Source organism: Prosopis cineraria, unplaced genomic scaffold (assembly GCF_029017545.1).
Source record: "Prosopis cineraria cultivar Desert tree isolate PC_DT_omini unplaced genomic scaffold, ASM2901754v1 PC3, whole genome shotgun sequence".
Classification (NCBI taxonomy): Eukaryota; Viridiplantae; Streptophyta; class Magnoliopsida; order Fabales; family Fabaceae; genus Prosopis; species Prosopis cineraria.
The window spans coordinates 15572179-15592655 of NW_026555334.1; the positions used below are offsets into that span (position 1 = coordinate 15572179).

At 31.6% G+C, this 20477-nt stretch overlaps 1 protein-coding gene across 1 annotated transcript; it reads right to left on the reverse strand.

Moving 5' to 3' along the window:
* Positions 1-8882: 8882 nt before the first annotated feature.
* Positions 8883-9896, reverse strand: LOC129304671 (uncharacterized). The gene has a single exon (XM_054944409.1). It carries the CDS (start codon positions 9845-9847, stop codon positions 9311-9313), a length of 537 nt encoding a protein of 178 aa, XP_054800384.1. The 5' UTR covers positions 9848-9896; the 3' UTR covers positions 8883-9310.
* Positions 9897-20477: the final 10581 nt, after the last annotated feature.

Genomic DNA, 20477 nt, shown 5'->3' on the forward strand with positions numbered 1-20477 from the left:
AAGACTTAAGGAATTGAATTAGCTAGGTTAATTGGTTTGGAATAGTTTTCTTAGGTCTAATTCATTTCTGCCAAGGGGGATAAATAAGCAATAAATGCCTTAAATCAATAAGAAGATAGGGACTCTTTCATTGACCAATCTCTACGGTTCCAATTCATTAAAAAGGGAATTTTGACTCATTTCATTTTAGCTTAGAATTTCATTAATTTTTTAGTAGTTTGTTAGAAATCACATTCAAACACTTGGGTGACTTATTCGTTAATTAACCTCATAATTGAATTGAGACACTCCTAGGGAAATGACCTAGTGCTGACCCTTGCTACATTTAGGTTTTGAATCTAGAACTATTTTGAGAGATAAGTGACTATTTTGATCAAGTAGAAACTGATCTCATAGACTTACTTTTGGCTTCCTCTATTGTAGTGATTTTTGGTTGTCATTTAGCTGGTAAAGCTCTCATGATTTTTTGATTTGCTCCTTTTGGGGATATATTTTACCAAGGGTAGCAAGTTCATTCATCATATGGGTGTATTTGATATGCATCTCCTTGATATTTTCATTTGGCTTCATCTTGAAGAGCTCATAATCTTATGTAAGAGTACTCATCTTGTTATCCTTCACACCTTTTGTGCCTTCATAAGTAATTTCAAGAGCATCCCATGTTTCTTTTATTGCATCAAGGTTGCTTATCAGGAAATTTTCTTGTTGACTCAATGCACTTGCAATGATTAGTTTGGCATTGGAGTTCAATAGCATCGGCTTTTTTTTTTGTGAATTCACTTGTGCTCTTTCTCATTTGCTCTTCATCAACATCTTTAAGTGGAATGTAAGGATATCTTTTGACAATACCCTGCAAATCTAAGTCAGATGCCTTAAAGAATGATCTCATCTTGCCATTCCATAATGTATAGTTTTTGTCATTAAATCCTAAAGGCTTGTTAATCTTGGCACCCTTGGGAAGAATACTATAACTAAAACTAGTCATAGAATCCTCTTAGACGATTAAGTATTTGATCAAGAAACCTTGATCTGATATCAAATGTTGGATAAAATTGCCACCTAGAAAAAGGAGTGAATTGGGTATTCAAAAATTTTACAAAGATTTTTCGTAACCAAAAGATAAAGAACACGTAATAAGGTTTTTAATGCAGAAGACTTGGAAGTTAAGAACAATAGGACTTGAAAAGCTTGACATAAGAGATTTATTTTGGTTTAGCCCGACCACTTGGCTTACATCCAGTCTTCAACATCATCCTTGAGATTTTTCAATAAAAACACAAGCTTAAGTAGGTACTTGCTACTATAATACAACTTACAAGACTATACCATTCTTGATTTTACAACAACACTTACTACACTAGTAAGCTATTATAATAACTTAAAAAATCTCTTTCTAAGATTTATAAATAATAATAAAAAAGCTTTTCACTATAACAACTTCCTAAAAGAGTAAATGTAATAAACCTTTGAGAGTTTTTTCATCAAGTTAATAGAATATTGATAAGAATTGAATGCAAATAACTTAATGTTCAATAAATATGTTACCTATTCACTTAAATGAGATACTATATATATAGTTAGAGGTTGTTAAGATTGTTGGGAATCCTCAGGAAGCAAAATATATCCATTAGGGATTATCTGAAGAGAAAGAAAGCAGAAAAGCCATGTTTTTTATGAAGCATTGAATTCTCTTATTAGAGTACAATTCACTTGTGTATTGGAGGGGTGTCAGGCGTGAATTGGCAGCTAGGCAGAGGGGTCGGGTTCTTTTCAATATGATTCAAGCGTGTGGCTACAAGGGGTTCAATTGTGTTTTAGAGGACAGAAGCACCTAGCTTCTTTGTAAGACAACACATGTATGAGTAAGCTAAGGTTCAAGCGTGAATTGGAGAGCATGAACATTGACACTCTTTTGAAACAAGCTTAATTTGGCATGTTCAAGTATAAGGCTCTCTAGATCAGACACCATTCAAGCATGAATCATCTCTGAGTCACAATAGATCACATCTCAACCACATTTCAAGCTGACACTAAGGAACAATTCAAGCGTACACATTTAAGTTACTCAAGTGTGAATTAAATCACAAAAGAATGTCCAAGACACTTCCTTACATTGTCAACCAAACATTCATGCACTAAGTATGGTTCAAGGTGAACTACATCATAGTGTTAAGCTTCACTTTTGGAGTCTAATTCAAGTGAGTCTTCATTTTGATTCAAGCTTGAATTGGATCCTCTAAGCCCTAAGATATATGAAAAGTAGACATTTCAAGCGTGAGTTCATGCTAGACATGTTTGAATTGGACAGTTTAACAAAGGTGCATTCAAAAGGTTTGACACTTCAATTCTAATATTATGCATTCTTACCATTTTCAAAATATGTGATAGCTCTCACTAATTTTCACAATTGATTTTAAGAGAAAAACAAAGTAAATAAACCTATAAAACTAAGTTTTTTTTTTCTTGATCTTTATGTTCTTGAAAGTTTTATCACTTTATCAATGAATATGATTTGCACAAGTAATAAATACATTTTTCTTAATTTTGTTGTAATCAAAACACATGATTTAACATTAATTTTTGAGAAAACCAAAATCGCTTATAAGTGATAAGTTGAATAGAGCTTTCCCCCCTTCCTATTAGAGATTCAAGATACTATCTAGTATTAAATGTAGACACTTCTCTTAATAAAAATTGAAACATTAATTCATCATATTGTGATTAACTAACTCCTTTAACTAAATCTAACTCCCCTGATTTATTGACGAGAGTTATGTGAAGGACAAATGTTTGAAATTAAAAACATCTCCTGATGGGCTCAACACGTATACATTTCATTTTGGGGAGCAGTAGGGGAAGACGGAAATGGGCTGCATTGCCACTTGCCACACGGACATGGTACTTTAAAACTTCCGGTGTCTGAAACTGTCTTTCACCGGAAAAAAAGAAAAAAGGCCTATTCCTCTATCCCTTTCTTTATATATATATATATATATATAAGTAAACAAATTTAGAATATTACTTAGATGATGCCTGGAGGCATGAACATGGCAGCAAATTACCAAAAGAAAAACATAAGGATCAATAAAACAACATTAACAAAAGAAAATAATCTAATTAAAAAGAAATGTCCTCCCAAATGGCATTATTGTTTTTATGCATATCACCTGTATCACCTTTGGAACGTGATTTTGAGTGCCGGTTAATAATGCCCCCTATAATCTTGTATTAATTTCAGAACAGATCAATTCAAAATTTACTATTATTGATTTTCAGAGAGAAAAACTGACTACTTTTTATTTCTTGGCCTTGTCAAACCTTGTTCCCCCTTATACTCAAAGCCAAAATTTCAACTTGCAATGAGCTTTATTCTAAACTTAACAAACAAACAATAATGCCATAAGAATTAAGAACCTCTCGTCTCTTTCTGCAGATATCTACACGCGCGCGCGTGCGCGCATTTATAGAGTTTCTTCATGGGCAAGGTTAATGCAAGTTCAGCTCATGGCTGACCCACTCATGGGCCTGACATGCCAATCAGATGAGCTTGTTTTACAGATTAGATCACATTCATTTCAATGATTCTTTCATGCACGAACTTGCCTGTCAACTTTTTTTTGACCACAGCTGGTGTTGGGAGCTTTCGAGTGAAAAAAAGTTGGATCATAAATCAGATTATCAGAATATGTATCAGATCCTCACCATATGTATAGCTCCAACTGACTAGTTTATTTCCCCTTTTATCCAAACGTCTAGAATTTGGACTGAAATGTCAAATACAAACCATACTTAACAAACTCAAAAATTTAGGAAGATATAAAAAATCTATCTATATATTATGTAAAAATTAATTTTTTCTTCTTCTACTTTTATGTAACATCCTAAAAATTTTAAGACTCAAATTTATTTAAAAAAATAAATAAAAATAAAATAAAATATCTATAATTAAATTAAAATTTAGAATAATTTAATAGAGGCCCAGAGTTTGAATTTTACTAAGCAAAAGTTTGGTTTTATTTGATTTTTAACTATGGGAAAAATTACCAAAGTTGACCCGGGCTTTTGTGCAATAATAAAAAATGTTGGGCCCTTTCTTGTAATTTTCCCCAAAATTTTTGACCAGCAATTTAAAGGCCAAAACTGATGCAGAAACGCAGAGAAAATGAGCAAGGAAAGAAACGCACAAACGGGAGAGAGAGAGAGAGGAAGAAGAGAAGAGAAAGGGAGGGAGTTAGGCTTGGATCTAGGAGTCTTTGCGACCGTTGCAAGCTCGGCTACACGATAGGTAAACTCCCTACTTCAATCCTCTTCTCTTTCTCTTGATTTTCTTCAATTTTTGGAAGAGAAAATTTTTGGATTTTGATCCCAAAGGCTTTATTCTTGTAAGCTTTTGTTTCTTTGGATTCTAGGGAGCATGTTTTGAGTTTCTATATAGTGATCTAATGTTTTGAGTGGATAATTAGATGAAAAGAGGTGTTTTGGGCACAAAATAAACCTTGAAAAATTGGGTTTTTGCTCTTCAATGGTTTAAGCTTATTGATTTAGTTATAATTTTGCTATTTGAGCCCAATAAGATTTAAATTAAGGTTTGGTTTTCATTATAAGGGCTAATGGTGAAAGTTGGTGACACTAAGTAAAGGTTTTTAATTGATTAAAAAATTATATAAATTGAAAATTAGCCTAGTGATGGCTAATAAATGGTTTTGGTGGTTAAGTGATACTATGTGAATGGTTGGTTTAATATATGGACCATTAGGGTGGATTATGACTCATTGACCTAAGTTGTGTGGTATAAGTTATAGTCTTCATTAATGCTATTTGTCATGATAAGTGATGTGGATCACTTATATGTTGTAGAAAATTGTTGGTGGAACTTATTGAGAAGTAAGGAACAAGCCGAGCCCTATTTTGTACAAGGGGAACCCTTTTAGTACCAAAGGGTTGAGGTAACAGGGGAATTTATATTTCTTATTACTTTGTTTTAGCTATTTTTGAATAAATATTACTAGTTATCATGCATTACATGTTTTAAAAGATTAAATGTGCTTTATAAGGGGTTATGGGGTATTACTTTGATTATAGTGCAAATATGTTTTCTAATTGTTTAATAACAATGTTTTTATGGAAATGAGATTTATAAATATTATACTACTTTAGAGTGTTAAATGGTCAATACTCAGGAAAGGTAGACAAGAGTAAAAGGCATGATCTCGGTGGGAGTTCACCAATGAGAAGGTGTGGATTTTTGATATTCTATGGCACACTGTCAGTACTCAGTGTTGTCTTACGTATTGTGGGCTCAGTGCACTAAAGTGGTTAGTGTATTAAGTGTTCGACACCTCTCAGTGGGGGAGGGAATCCAACATATGAAGTGTGAGGTTGAGTGCCTAGGCCAAGGTAGCCCTCACATGGAAAGTAAGTTGGGCTGGCTCTGGGAGGGAGTTAGCTTCAACTGCTTAGGATTCACGTCGAAGGGGCATAGGAGGTTCGGTGGATTAGATCATGCCTTAGATTATGTTTTGTGCCTGTGGAGGTACAAGTAGGTATAAGGTTTACCTGCGAGTTAAAGAGTGCCAGGGGGCATTCTGTTGGTCATGAAAGGCCATACTGGCCTAGGTCATGCATTTATGCATTTTAAATGGCTAAATTGTATACTATGTTGAATTTATTATTCGTTTATTTGATTATGGCTTACTTTGTAATAATCAATGTAGATTTCGCTGTTACTGAGACTGTGGTTGTCTCACCCCTTTCTTTTCAATATTCTAGGTCCAGGCGAAGGATCCAGTGGTGGACGGGGAAAGGAGCAAAGCTAGGGGTTTGCTTGTGATTTGTAAAGAACTGCAACCCTTTTCTTTTGAGCAAATATATTGTAATGTATTTAAGATTAGGGTGCCAGTAGGATATGATTATGTGTGTGTGTGAATATGTGTGGATTGTGTGCTTGTGTATGAATTTTTGTCTGTTTGCAGACTTGTGGCTAGGAAACTTGGTTATGGTGTATGGTTTTGATGGATTTACTTAGTAGACCAAGTTTCTATTACAAGCAGATCTTTATTTTGATATATATGTGATTTTATAAGCAAATGCAAAGTGGTTGCATTGCAAATGGTGTGCTATGGGAAAACATACAGCTTGGATAGAGAGAGTGGGTGCGTGGGCCCCACAAGGAGCTCTGAGCCAAGTGAAAATGTTTAGCATATGTATTTATATAAATACATGGTATTTGGATTGATTTGTGACCACTCTTGTATGATTTGTGCATTTTGGGGGTTTAGGGTCCATTTTCGAAAATGGCACCCGGGTGGTCAAATTTTGATGTATGGGGGTTTTCCATCATTTGAATGTTCTATCAGGTGTTTTTAATCTTATTTGATGTGTCCAAAGTGTTTCCACAGGTTTGTGACCATTAGGATGGGATTTGGACAATTTTAAAAATGGTTTTTACCAAAAAGCTGTATTTTTGCATCCGGGTGTCCAAATCTTAATCCGACCGTTGGATTTCTCTAAAATTTGGGTCACAAGTAAAACCTTTTATAAGCTTTGTGTGGGCTTTGGAATTACGTCGATCGGATATCGGATAGAGAAACGACGCACTCCGGAATTTGGTCTGGAGGTGCTGTCATGACAGCATTAAATTGCTGTCATGACAGCTACAGTATTGATTTTATAACCTGCACAAAATTCAATTCGTCCGTTGGATCTTTTCAAAATTTAGTATGCTAATAGTATTCTTTAAAAGTGACATGTGGGCTTTGGAATTACTCCGATCGGAGGTCAGATGATGAAATGGTGCACTCCGGAAGTTGGTCCGGAAGTGCTGTCATGACAGCTTTGACAGCAAAAATAATCAAATTTTTAACATGTCTAATTTTAAATCCGACCGTTGGATCTTTTAGAAATTTGGTATACTTATAGTACCCTTTGAATGTGACGTGTGAGCTTTAAAATCACTTTGATCGGAGGTCGGATGGCGGAACGACGCCTCCCAGAAGTTGACTCGGGAGGGTTGTCATGACAGCAATTTAAATGCTGTCATGATAGTATCTTTTTATTTCTCTTTCGTCTAACTTGCTTCCGTGCGCTATAGTTAGAACCTATAATTTTTTTAAGGTTTTAAATGTTTACTTTGCAATCGTATATTTGCTTAGTGATTTAAATGGTTTGTTTCCTAAGTTGGTTTTAGGATTAACTCCTTAACCACACTTAGTTTATCTGAATTGTGTGATTTTTGGATAACACTCGGGGCAAGTGTTACATTTTACCTTCCATGATCAATATTATCACAATATTTTTGGATAACACTTAGTTTGTGTATTTCTTAATAGTGTAAAATATATCAGGTAGCCTTGTACGTTTAGCATGCACAGTTTTGGTATTAGTCCCTTTACGTTTTTTCATTCTTTCAAATTCCTTAAATTTTATATGTCTACAATGTTTATCTCTACAATTTTAAATATGACAAACCATGATTTAATAGTAGCTAACACAAATAATGTTACTTCTTATGTTGACTTATCAAAATTTTGTTAAAATATTTAAAAATAAGTATAACATTAAATTAAAATCTTTAAATGTAATGGATGAAGTTTCAAAAGGTCAAAAACATGACAGCTAGAATATATAGGTTGGAAAGTTATAATTTCTATAGATTTTACTCATATGATGTTAGACTCATCACAATTTTACCAACTAGTACATTTAACTTGTTCCGTGATAACAAGAACTCACTTTGCATACTAATAAAACTTAAAAAACTTAGAGCAACCAAAGAAAATACATGTCCCACTATTCTTTTGCGAAATCAGTGTTCTCCCGTGGGGATATTCCAATTCATTTTAACTCACTTTGGTGCTTTCTTGATCCAACTTTAATTTCTTATTGCCCCTTGATGTGTGGCTAAGCAAGTCCGCCATAGCTTTGAACTGAATGAATCGATCTAACTTCCAAGCTCCACACGATTTGGAGAGGCAAATTTATTTATTTATTTTAAACAAAGAATGGTGAGAGAAAGTCTACTTGAATTTAATGCAATATATTACGATAAGACCTATAATTACTGTTTACAAGGGAAAATGACGGAAGCGTTAGGTCAGCCTTAGCGTTAAAGTATGACAGATACTGACAAACAACGCTCCATGACGATGGCAATGAGAGAGATCCTTTACGAGTTAGTTCAGGGATTTCTTTAAATGTTTGTTCTCTGAAATCTGCATAATGATTTTAATATATTTCAATTAATGACCAAGAATTTACTCCCTCCAATCCAAGTTATAAAACATTTTATCCCGTTTCATCCTGGTTTAAAATATAAAATACTTAATAAATTTTGAAGTTATTTTTTTTATTTTACTCTTATATTTATTTACTTGATTTTTGTATAACTTTATTGATATTTATTATATTTTTTATTTTTTTATAATAACTAAATTTTTATTGGTTTGCAAAGAGGTTTATATTTTTTTATGTTATAATATTTTATTAAAAATATTATATCTTTTCCATTCAATTTATTATTAACAATTGAAAAAAGGTAAAAAAAAACGTATGATACTTATAACCAAAAATAAGGATATAATTGAATTTTATTGATATTTGAATTATAGTTAAAAATGTCTTGGACCGGAGGGAGTATCTGATCAGAATTCTGAAGTTATTAGATTACTCTGATGCGAGCTACCGTTAACAAAATGATCATTTCGCAATTAATCATCTTTCATTATGATTAATTATAAATTACAGAATTACAAATGAACAGATAATTACTGACACAACAGAAGTGTGGCCTTTCATATCCATGCATGCACCAATCAATCAAACTTCTTCACCAACAATAAAATCAAAAGCAATATGGAAATTTCTGGATTTATCCCATTCTCATCATACAATTTTACAGTAACCCATGATTTGATCTGTATCATATGTCCCACTAAGTGAACAATGACCACTCAAAAGATTATAAAAGATCAAAATCATTTCTGGAATCGAAACCGACCCGTTTTATGCGCTAATTTGATTCCAGAATTATCTCTACCTCTAGCTCTTCAGCAGCCCGGTTTCAAAATCCATAACATCATAACCCTTATTACATTTGTCAACCACGTTCCTCCATCTATAAGCCTATGTACAGAGAAGAAGCAGTGGCAGAGGAAGAAGACGAAGCAAGGGTAAAAGGAATTCATCATCTTTCTTTGAAAGTTCAAAAAATTGGTTGAAAATTATAAACCCTGTAATATATATGGAAAAAAAAGATGAAGCAGGCTCCTTTGAAACCATATATAAGATTTCGGAACCAATCAAGAAGCACCGTTTACAGATCACTCGGAGACTCCGAAATGCTCTCCAGGTGAGGTCTCCACACGGCGACGCGGCCTCGTCTTCTATCTTTCTGAGTCGAGAGCTTCTCGGAGAGTATATCCGTCAAGTACCTATCGGAGGAGAGACTCTGCAGATAAGCCATGGAAATGGCGGCGTTGCTGCTATCGCTATCTCTATCTCTGTTGGTCAACGTCCTCTCGCTCTGCTCCTTCTTCTTCCTCTTAGTTTTCGTCGCCGCCGAAGATTTGGGCCGGGTCTTCTCCTCCGGCGTGAGGAAGTAAATCTTGCCGCGTAGGAGGTCTGCGTCGGGAGGAACGATGACGATGTTGGGGACGACGCCGTCATCGTTGGCGGAGGAAGGGGAGCATGGTTTCTTGAGGACGTGGTTGGGGTAGGCCTTCATGACGTCGGCGGCCTTGATGGAGCCGCTGATTTCTTCGACGCGGCCATTGGAGTGGACTATGCGGATCACATCCAGTGCTCCACAGGGAAGAATGCAAGAGATGCAACACCTTATGGTGTTCTTCATGCCTGCTGGAACACAGAGCAAGAGAGAAGAGAGAGAGAGAGTTAAGTCATTTTGGGTAATGAAGGTGGGTGATTTTATTGGAAGCTTGATTGGGTTTTGAGATTTATTTAATGAAGAGCTTTTAGAGAATATTGATTTTGAAGAAGGAAGAAATTTATGGTATGAATAATGACACCACACTCTGTAATGGGACTTTTCATCCGTTATTCAGGGGCCCTCAGGTCAGTCCCTGGCCTCCACACGAACACACACACTGATGATATGGGTTTTTCAGTTCAATAATGTTAGGCTGCAGGGGGAGGAGGATATTAAAAGGTGGCACACATGTACAGCGCATGATTAGGGCTGCGCGCAAAAACTAACACCAATGAAGGATTGTTTTGATGGATTTAGATTTGGTGAATAGTATAAACATACATATGTTATATTTAACGAGTGTGTCGTGTGATACAATAATAATAGTATAATTTAATAGAATGGTTGTTAAAAATTTTGTTACATAATGCTTAAAAAGTATCAAATTTTAAATTTTTAAAGTGGATAACATATGTAAAAAATGTTTTGATTGCAGGGATCACTTTGAATTTTTGTAGTGAAATCTATATTAATAATTTTTTAATATTAATGAAATCTAACAATTGCAATTAAAACACTCATTAAGTAAATATAGTTAAGTCACTCACTTAAATCCAAATCTATGTCGGCTTTTCATGGGGATAGTCTTTAATTTTTCTACATTTCCAAGTATATTATATTTAGTCCAATTATACATGTACAATTTGCATCGTCTTTTTTTAGTAGAGATGAAACCTCTCTATTTTTTTGTCATCATTTTTCTTGAAAGAAAAATGATCATAAAATCCTTTTGAATTATATAAATGACAATCAGTTTTTTAAAATGTTATAATTTTAATGAAGTTCTTAGAAATTTCTTTATCAATAACTTTTTTTAGTGAAAAGACCATTTTACTCTTATTGAAAAATTATGATTTTTTATTCAATTTTTACAATTCTTTAAAAAAAAGTTATGATTCTTTAAATAAAATTGTGAATGGAGTTTGTTATTTTGAGAACTTGTTTTTTAATGATAGAAATTACACTTGACAAATTGTGATTTCTTGTTCAACTTTTGTAATTTATAAAATAAAAGCTATTATTTCTTAACAAAAAGTTGTGATTCAAACTTATTTTTCATTAACAGAAATTATACTTGATAAGCTATGATTTCTTATTCAACTCTTACAATTTACAGAATAAAAGTTATGATTGAAACTTGTTATTTTCAGTAAGAGTAAAATGATCTTTTTTTAGTGGAGATGAAACCTCTCTATTTTTTTTGTCATCATTTTTCGTGGGAAAAATGACCATAAAATCCTTTTGAATTATATAAATGACAATCTAGTATCTTGAAATGCCATAATTTTAATGAAATCCTTAAGAATCTCTTTGTCAATAACTTTTTTAGTGAAAAGACCGTTTTACTCTAATTGAGAAATTGTGATTTCTTATTTAATTTTTATGATTCTTTTAAAAAAGTTATGATTCTTTAAATAAAATTGTGAATGGAGTTTGTTATTTTGAGAACTTGTATTTCAATAATAGAAATTGTTGGATAGGGAGGCACAGCAAAAGATTAAAATTTTAAAGTCCTTATCCTGATATGGACCGAACGAATTCGTTTAAGTTAAAGTGGATGGAAGAGTTAACTTTTAATTCTTTAAAGTTGGCGCATGTTCTCTTCAAAAGTATGGATCTCAGGAGCTGACAACGTAGATCTGCTCCTTCTACCAATATCCACACAAACAACTCTTTAACTCAAATAACGTGCTAGCGCTCTTAGCATTCGTTCTTCTTTGAACGTTAATTTTCCTTTCTATAGGGTGTTTCGTGGCTCTCAGAGTGTTTTTACCGTCAAAACTTTTCTAACTTTCTCTTCCTTCATAAAGAACGTCCCTATCTATATATAGTATATAGATAAGGGTTTTCATCTTTCACTTAAAAGCCCACAAAAATTTAATTAAATTTATCTCATAAATTTAATTCATAATATCATATCCAATTTGAATTTATCTTATAAATTCAAATTATAAAACTGACATGATATTCTCTCATATCATATTAGTTATTAAATTTAATCTATCATATAAAATTAAATTTAAAACTAACATAACATAACATAATATAATATAATATATATCACATATACATATTATATATATACGAATATATATATATATATATATGTATACATATATATTTTAAATATATATATATATAAAATTATATTTTGAATTTTATGTTTCATATAAATATATATATTTATTTATTTATTAAATAAATATAATAAATATATATATATATATATAAAATTTATTCACCTTATATTACATTTATTGAATCTAGATATATTCCAGATTCAATGAACTTGGACATTATAGCTCGAGTTGGGTTGTTCTTGTGTGCGACCTTGTAGGCCCACATGAAATTGACAGTAGGCTAATTACGTTATTAGCTCACAAGTCATAAGTGGCATTTAACAAAACATTGCAACTACCCAATTCACATAGGGATTAATGATCCGATGTAACCTATCATGCAACCATATCACATTCCTTTTGTCACGCGATATTTCGATCAAGTATGAGACATGAAATTGTCATTCACTTTTACTTGACGGTTACTTTCTCAATCTCTAAGTAGACTGACAGTAGCAATGGCAAAACCCTTTCCATTGTAGTATGGTCATATATTTTCTCAGTCTTACTCATAGGGGTCCAGTAATATCTCTTACTTAATGGGAGGGACAAATTTCATCTTGACCACTCATATTCCTCTGTATAAATATTACTAAATTCAATCATAGCCTTTATGATCACCCGGTCAAATATGACTTTTGACTAGGTCAAAGTTCAGTGGTCATCAAGTAGGAATCTATGATGATATCAGGTCAAAGTGCTTAGTGATATAGTTACATATGAGATAAGTGTATGACTTGTACTATGCAGTTTTTATAATGGGTCAGTCCAGCACTTTGTATTCTTTCAAGTGCCTATGATTTTAATTTGTATATCTATAATTAATCAAAGTCATACTAGTCTTGTTTTATCTATGATTCCTCAAAGATGATCGACCTAGGACATTTAGGACAATCACTATATTTTGTCCAAGGATACAATTAACATATTGAACATGCAATTGTTATGATAACAAAAGAGAAATTCATTAAATAACGATATGCATAGTACAATGATTGGTTCTAGGGCACAATTTCCAACAGAAATTACACTTTACAAATTGTGATTTCTTGTTCAATTTTTGCAATTCATAAAATAAAAGTTGTTATTCCTTAAAAAAAAAGTTGTGATTCAAGCTTATTTTTCAATAACAGAAGTTACACTTGACAAGTTATGATTTCTTATTCAACTCTTATAATTTATAGAATAAAAGTTATGATTGAAACTTGTTATTTTTAGTAAGAGTAAAATGATCTTTTTTTCTAAAAAAATTATTGATAAAAAAGCCCCTAAAAATTTTATTGATATTATGGTATTTTATGAGATTAAATTATTATTTATATAATTTGAAAAAATTTTATTATTATTTTTTCCTTACACTTCTCTAGTCATAACTATCGGCATCACCGAAGGTGGATTTGTTTTAGCTATAGATTTAATAGATATTATGATTAGGAAAGCAAAAGGAAAATGATAATAACGATACGGAGAGCTTCCCCTCTCCTTTTTCTTAGATGTAAAAATTAATGTAAGAATAAATGAGAAAATTAGGAATGAGATGATGTTTGCATAACAATTAGATATGATAATTCAAGTAAGTTAGACTTATTTAAATAATCTTTAATATATAAAATAACTCATATAATCAATCTTAACTTAACAAAGTGGGTTTGGCCAAAAATTTTTAAACTTATTCAGGTAGAAAGAGGAGATTTTCTTGAGTTAGATTTTAGATTTTCTTGAACTTCATTAGGGGACAAATTTGAAGGATGAGACGCTTCATGCATTGAAGCAATGACAAAAATCCCTCCAAAAATGTGAATGAATGGTGAGGGGCTTGATCTCATAGGATGGTGAAATGTAAAGAGGAGGAAGCAAGATCATGTGGGATTGTGGGGAGTGAGTAACATCGGAAAGCCAGGTGCCAAGGGATTCCCACTTTATAGAGGTTTTGTGAAAACCTTTGACTAAGGGCTACGTACTTGTCTACTACCAAACCCAAATAATCCCCCTTTCTCCTTTTCGTACGTTCCCTCTCCTCTTCCCATACGCATATTATTTAAGAATACTTGGAGAGTTTTTATGTTAAAGGATAGTTTTAGAAATATGAAATTTCATCGCACCTTTTAGTTGTCTATTTGAAAATAAAATTAGAAAATATTATTTAAAGACTGTTGAATATTATTGTAGGATTAGGGAATTGATTTAAAAATAATTTTAGATGAGAAAAACTATAATACCCCATATTTTTTATAAAAATTTGTCAATTAATAAATAATTTTTTATTAAATATGAATGTATATTTGTTAATTAATGAATGTTTAATTGTCAATTAAAAAAGAAAAGCGAGAATATTATAGTTTTTTTCATCTAAAATTATTTTTAAATTAGTCCCCTAGTCCTGCAATGATATTTTAGAATCTTTTGGATCCTTATTTGATATTAAATACCCTCATCAATCTTTAAATGATATTTTCCTAATAAGATTTTGTGAGAAAAGATTACTCCTAAGATTAAGAGCTAAGAATTCGGGTCAAGCCTGATAGGCTAAGCCCAAATCTGTTTGAAAAAATTGAGGACCGAACTTAGAAAAAAGATACTTTTTTATGTTTGCCCAAATAGGCCTAACAAATATATAAAATATAATAAATATTAATTAATTATTTCAGTTTTAGGTCATTTTGTACTAAACACCATATATTTGAGTCTCATACATCATTTAATTATAAAAAATATATTTTTATAAAATAAAATAATTAATTTTAAAGTAAAAAAATAATTAAAAATAATTTTAAAAGTAAAATTTGAATATTCAGGCCGCTTGAAAGAATTTAGGCCGGGTTTAACTATTTAAGCTTTTCAAGGAGTTGGGCATCTTTTGGGTCGGGCTTATTCAGGCCAAGCCCAAATAAGCCCAGTCCACCTGAATTTTTAGCTCTAAAAATTTGTTTGATACATAAATAAGTATATATTTAGGTTTTGAAAAGTAACCATATGTAATAAATAACAACCCATTCAAAATTAGCAAACAAGTGATTATAACTAATAGCATATATGTAATTATATAATTTTTAGTTTTGCATAAATAAATATCTATTCAGATTTTAATAATTGATGATACATAATTAACAACCCATTAAATTATTAAATTTTTAGAATAATTAGGTCTTTTTTCATAAAATTTTATTTTCAAATAAATGCTAAGGGAGTGTAATAAAATTTTATATTTGTAATGTCCTTGTTTATAACATCCTTTTTTACATAAAGGGTCACCGAGGGATCTTAGATGATATTTTCTCTTATTTTATTTAATATTCGCTCTCCAGTTTCCTTTAAAAAAATAAAAAGGGTGTGTACCGTGTATTGTGGCTAGCTAAACCAAGAATCCATCCTCATGACTTGTGATCCTGAGAGAACAATTAATGATGTGACTAGTAACCTTTATCATGCACAGAAGTGGAGTCAAGATCGTTAAGCCCCAAAGTAAAATCATTTACATATTCATATTTTAAAAAATAAAAGTAAAAATTATTTAATAATTACATATTTTACAAATTTTTTTTATATAATTTCATATTTTAAAATCGTTAAACAATTAATTTATTATCAATTTTTTTAAATATATTTTTTTAATATAAATCATGAAACAATTATTTATCTATAGGTTCTTTATTTAATTACGCAAGTAATTTTTTTTCCAAATCTGGTTTGAGATTTCAAATGATGCAAGCCAAATTTTTTTTTCTTATTTTTTTAAAGGTTTAATAAATATTAATTTTTTATAAAATAATATTACTATTTGGATATATTAAAATTGTGGGTTAAAATTTATTGGCCTTTAGAGTTTAAAAAAAATTATAATTTTGGATATGAATTAAAAAGTAATATGAAATGAGTTTAAAATGTAAAATATAAAAAAGATGGGTGTAAAATACAAATACCTATATCCCTGTGTAAGTAATTTTTTCCAATATCTCCCCTTCAAGTACATGTGGCTCCACCACTAATTATGCACAATGAGTTCATTAATCATTAGTTATCACCAACTCTAAGCTTAGAACAGTATTGTTATTTTTCCCAGGTTTACGTGGTGAGTGGGAGTACTGCAAGAGCTACCGCAGTGTAAGTTAAGAGAAAATTAAAGTAGAGAAATAATAAGGTGGCGGGATCTTTACATCATATTAAAAATGCTCTGTGTTTTGGCTTGAGCGTTATTGGATTTGAATCCTTTCTATATTCTCTCTCAGTGTATCGCTTCATACTTAATGATATTCGTCCGTTTTAATTATTTATGTGATTTAATAGTGTAAGATTGCTAATTATGATAAAAAAGTATCTACCACAATAAATAAAAGTGGAGATAATTTTTCACAAGCATTACCATGATAATAAAAGGGCTTATTGTGGTAGAAAGAACAAATGATATTATTATAAAACCATGATAGAAAATATTAAACATGGTAGAAAATGACTTCTCTTACAATGATAGAAAATGTAAACTATCATACCATAATAGAAAAGGATCAACTATGGTAAAAAATATTAAACATAACAAATTAGACCTATCATGATAATTTAGGAAGAAACTAAATTAATTAGAGAAGTACCAAATGTGATCCTATTAAAAACAATAGTTTAAAATCCAAAAGATGTTATAAATCTCATTTAGTAGTGAAGTATCATTCCCAAGGGATAAATCACTGCTACAAAAATGAAGATATTTGACACTTAAAATTCAATGGTTAAATTAAAAACCACCATATAAGGTGGGGCAAAATTTGAAAAAGTACTTATTTAACAGTTATTTTTAAAATCATCAAATATGAAACACTTAAATTTGACAGCTAAATAAAAAATGTCATATAAGTTATAGTGGAGGCTGCGGGAAATACAAACATGAAGGTTGTTTATAAAACTATCAAATTTTAAAGACTTAAAATTCGACTTTTAAATAAACAACCGCTAAATATTTGTGACCAAAAAAGTAAAAGCCAACCCTAGCTTCTGATTCCACGTTTCCTCTCCTTCTTTTTCCACCTTGCTCTCGTTAAAAAGACCTTTGTGAAAGCAATTTACAAAACAAGGTGTTTCTAACACATCGTGCATCATGGCAGATAACGCAGAGACAACAAGCTGTGGTTAAACAGTAATGCATTGCAACTAAACAACTGCGCGCGCCACGGCTAAAGAGCTCTATAAACAAATATGATTGAATGAATAGTAAATTCAAAATTAAAAGGGGCATAAATTTTAGCATACCAATCTAAATTAAATAATCCAACTGTCCACGTTAAGCTTATCACATAAACTAATTAATGACTTTGGTTTGATACAGAAATTTATTCATATGAGGATTGTATTCACAAAATTCCATTAAGGGTTAAAACACACTTTTTCCAACAAATTCAATTGCAAAGCCAAAACCAAAGCCAAAGCCCATGTGTGGATCACTTGACCACAACTAAAACAAGCTGGACAACACATAAAACCTAAACATTCACTTGAATACATGTAAACTCCCTACATAGTTGGCATCAAACTAATTAGCATAACTTGTCATAAAAAATTTCATAGTTCAAATCACACTAAAATCATAATAATCATGATCAAGAGAGTCAAAAACAAGTCTCCATCCTAACATATACAAATTTCATCAAAAGTTGGTAGTCACATACTCATTTATACAAAATATGTCCTATGGTCATCAAATTATATAGAAAGTCATAAAGAGGTCTACAAGCTAGAAGTAGTGATTTCACACACAAAATTATATTTCAAGTGCTTCTCCGAACCTAACTCTTTCCTAAAAAATGTTAATTATAGGGAATAAGATACAAAGGTCCTAATAAATAGCTATAACATCCTAATTTTTAAGTTAGGAAATTAATTGAGGGAAATATATGTGATTGAGGATTTATTTGTGGAATTGATGTTATTGAGGTTTATTGAGGTTAATGAACTATTTAGGAACTTAATCATAGTGTAAATTGGGCCTATGAACATGTAAGAAGGTTGTTTGGGAGGTCTAAAATAATTATTGGGCCAAGTTTGGCCCAACAAAATTGGACTAGAACTGCCTATTCTGTTATTCACTGCATGGGGACGAGAACAAAAACAGGGTCCTCTATTAGCAGACATCAATAAAGATGCTGATCCATTTAAGTAGTAGTCACCATGAACAAACATGTTTAACACTGGAATGACCGGGCACAGATGAAGACAGATAAAATAGTCCCAGTTTTAGAAATCAGATTAGAAGACCTGAAAGAAAAAGAGGGAGACAAAGAACAACGAGGTTGCTATATTAGGACAAGGGTTTTGGTGGCATAGAGTTGCTTTTGAGCTTAAAAATCACTTGGGGTAAGTTCCTAGCTCCCTCTTTTTCCTTCCTACCCTATTTTCTTGTTGGATCTTAGGATTTCTCACTTAGAGTTTTCTATAGGAGTAGAAAATTCAGGTTTTTAAGGAAGAATCTAGTTGTTGACGTTAATAGGAATGCCATAAATTCTCTAGAACATCATTTTGAGATTGAAATTCGAATTCGATGATTATGGGTTAAACCTTAGACTGTCATGGTTAAGTATTTGCTAAATTCAAATTTTAAAGGTGTTTTTGTGATGATTAGGAGTTTATTTAGATTTAGAAAAATGTTTAAAAGTTATTTGATGATGATTTAGGGCTAAAGTCAAGCCCTTGATTTTTGAGATTCACTAGGTGGGAAATTAAATGTCCAAAGACTTTAAATTATGATAATTGGAGAATTAATGGGTGTATTAGAAGTGAATTAACAATATGAATGATTTAGATTGAGGGTTTAAGTATATGGAAGGGTGTTGAGTTAATGAGATAATTAACCTAACCCTGAATTAAGGTGTGAATAGTGCCTAATCACAAATGTTAATTATGTTTAATATTATGTTACGTGTAGATGAGGGCGTTGAAGGTATTGGTTGTGAGAAATCACTTGTCTCAAAAACTTTAATTTCTTAGAGCAAAGGTAACCTATACTAATTTGTCATAGTGTGTACCTTGTGATTGATTATGTGTATGAATTATTATTTAGAAAATGTTGTACTGGAAAAATGGGTAATTATTATTTGGAATTTAATTTCTAAGTGAGATATTAATTATGGGTGGTTGTGTGTATGTTTGGTATGAAAAGAATTTGTGAAAGCATGATTTATTTTTCATAATTATATTTGTTCAAAAAATCTATTACATGACTTGTTCAGGCTTGTAAGAGTGTGTAGGAACTTATTCAGTTTTGAAATTATAGAGCGTGGTATGCCCTTGTTTGGACGCAACAAGTAGCTTGTTAGGATTTGGATTAGTTTACCTTTAGTCTAGTGAATAGTATCAAGTGTGGACTGCGATCCAAGAGAAAGGAGGACATAAGGATGGTTATGTATCATTTATTTTTATTGATTTTGTTTGGTTAAATGTTGCTTGGAAATATATTTTATATGCTTACTTATCGATCGCTTGGTTAGTTGCATTGTATGTATTATAGCATCTTAATATTGGTTATTGGGACCTTCATATCTCATTCCTTATGGTTAACACTTTTTTAAGAAAGATCTAGTCGAAGAAGCACTTAAGGCTTATCATTAATGTAATATCCACCTTGACATTATCAGAACACGGCACATGAACACAAAACACCATTATGATAACCAGGATTAGTTAAATTCCTTATATAAGGCTATCATAACTTAAGGATTTTAAAATAATTTAAAAGATTAGGATCCCAAAAAATCTTTTTTGAAAGAATGTTGAGCTCAAACTATGGTTTGAAACAAGTTTAACAAAGTGGCAAAAGTATAGAAATCAATTACAAACTTTAAAAGCACTAAAAGGGGCATTATAAAAATTCTCCAGAAATACAACGTCTGCCATGATGCAAGTATCACCTACTACTGCAGATGGCATAGAGGGACTGTGTCTCTCTTTATGCAATGTGCTGCGGTGTACTTGCCTTGCGCTACTATGCACTCTTACTATCATGATAGTTTTGTTGTCTTAATAGCTCCTGGCCATTGGCACTGATTTCACAACCACACACTATAATGTTTGAAAGTTAGACACCCAAACACTAAATATTCCATTTTCAAATCAAAACCACAACAGGATGTTCAAACCCTCTTAGTGCCAATAACCTTAAAACCACTTAAACTAATTTAAATGGACCACAATCAACTTGATTAATGAATCATATAGTAACAATTTTATATCAAACATGTATTGGCCAATAAAACCTAAATTTCCACAATAATACGAAGGGTGGCACAAGTTTACAAATATCAAACCCTTGGCCAAACATTCACATAACATCACAATAACATTCACTTGCATTTTTATCTCGACCTTTTACAATAATCCCATCACAACAAATCATC

What these genes read in the sequence shown, in the direction of transcription:
- LOC129304671 (XM_054944409.1), bottom strand. Translation starts at nt 9,847, where the DNA reads ATGAAGAACACCATAAGGTGTTGCATCTCTTGCATTCTTCCCTGTGGA.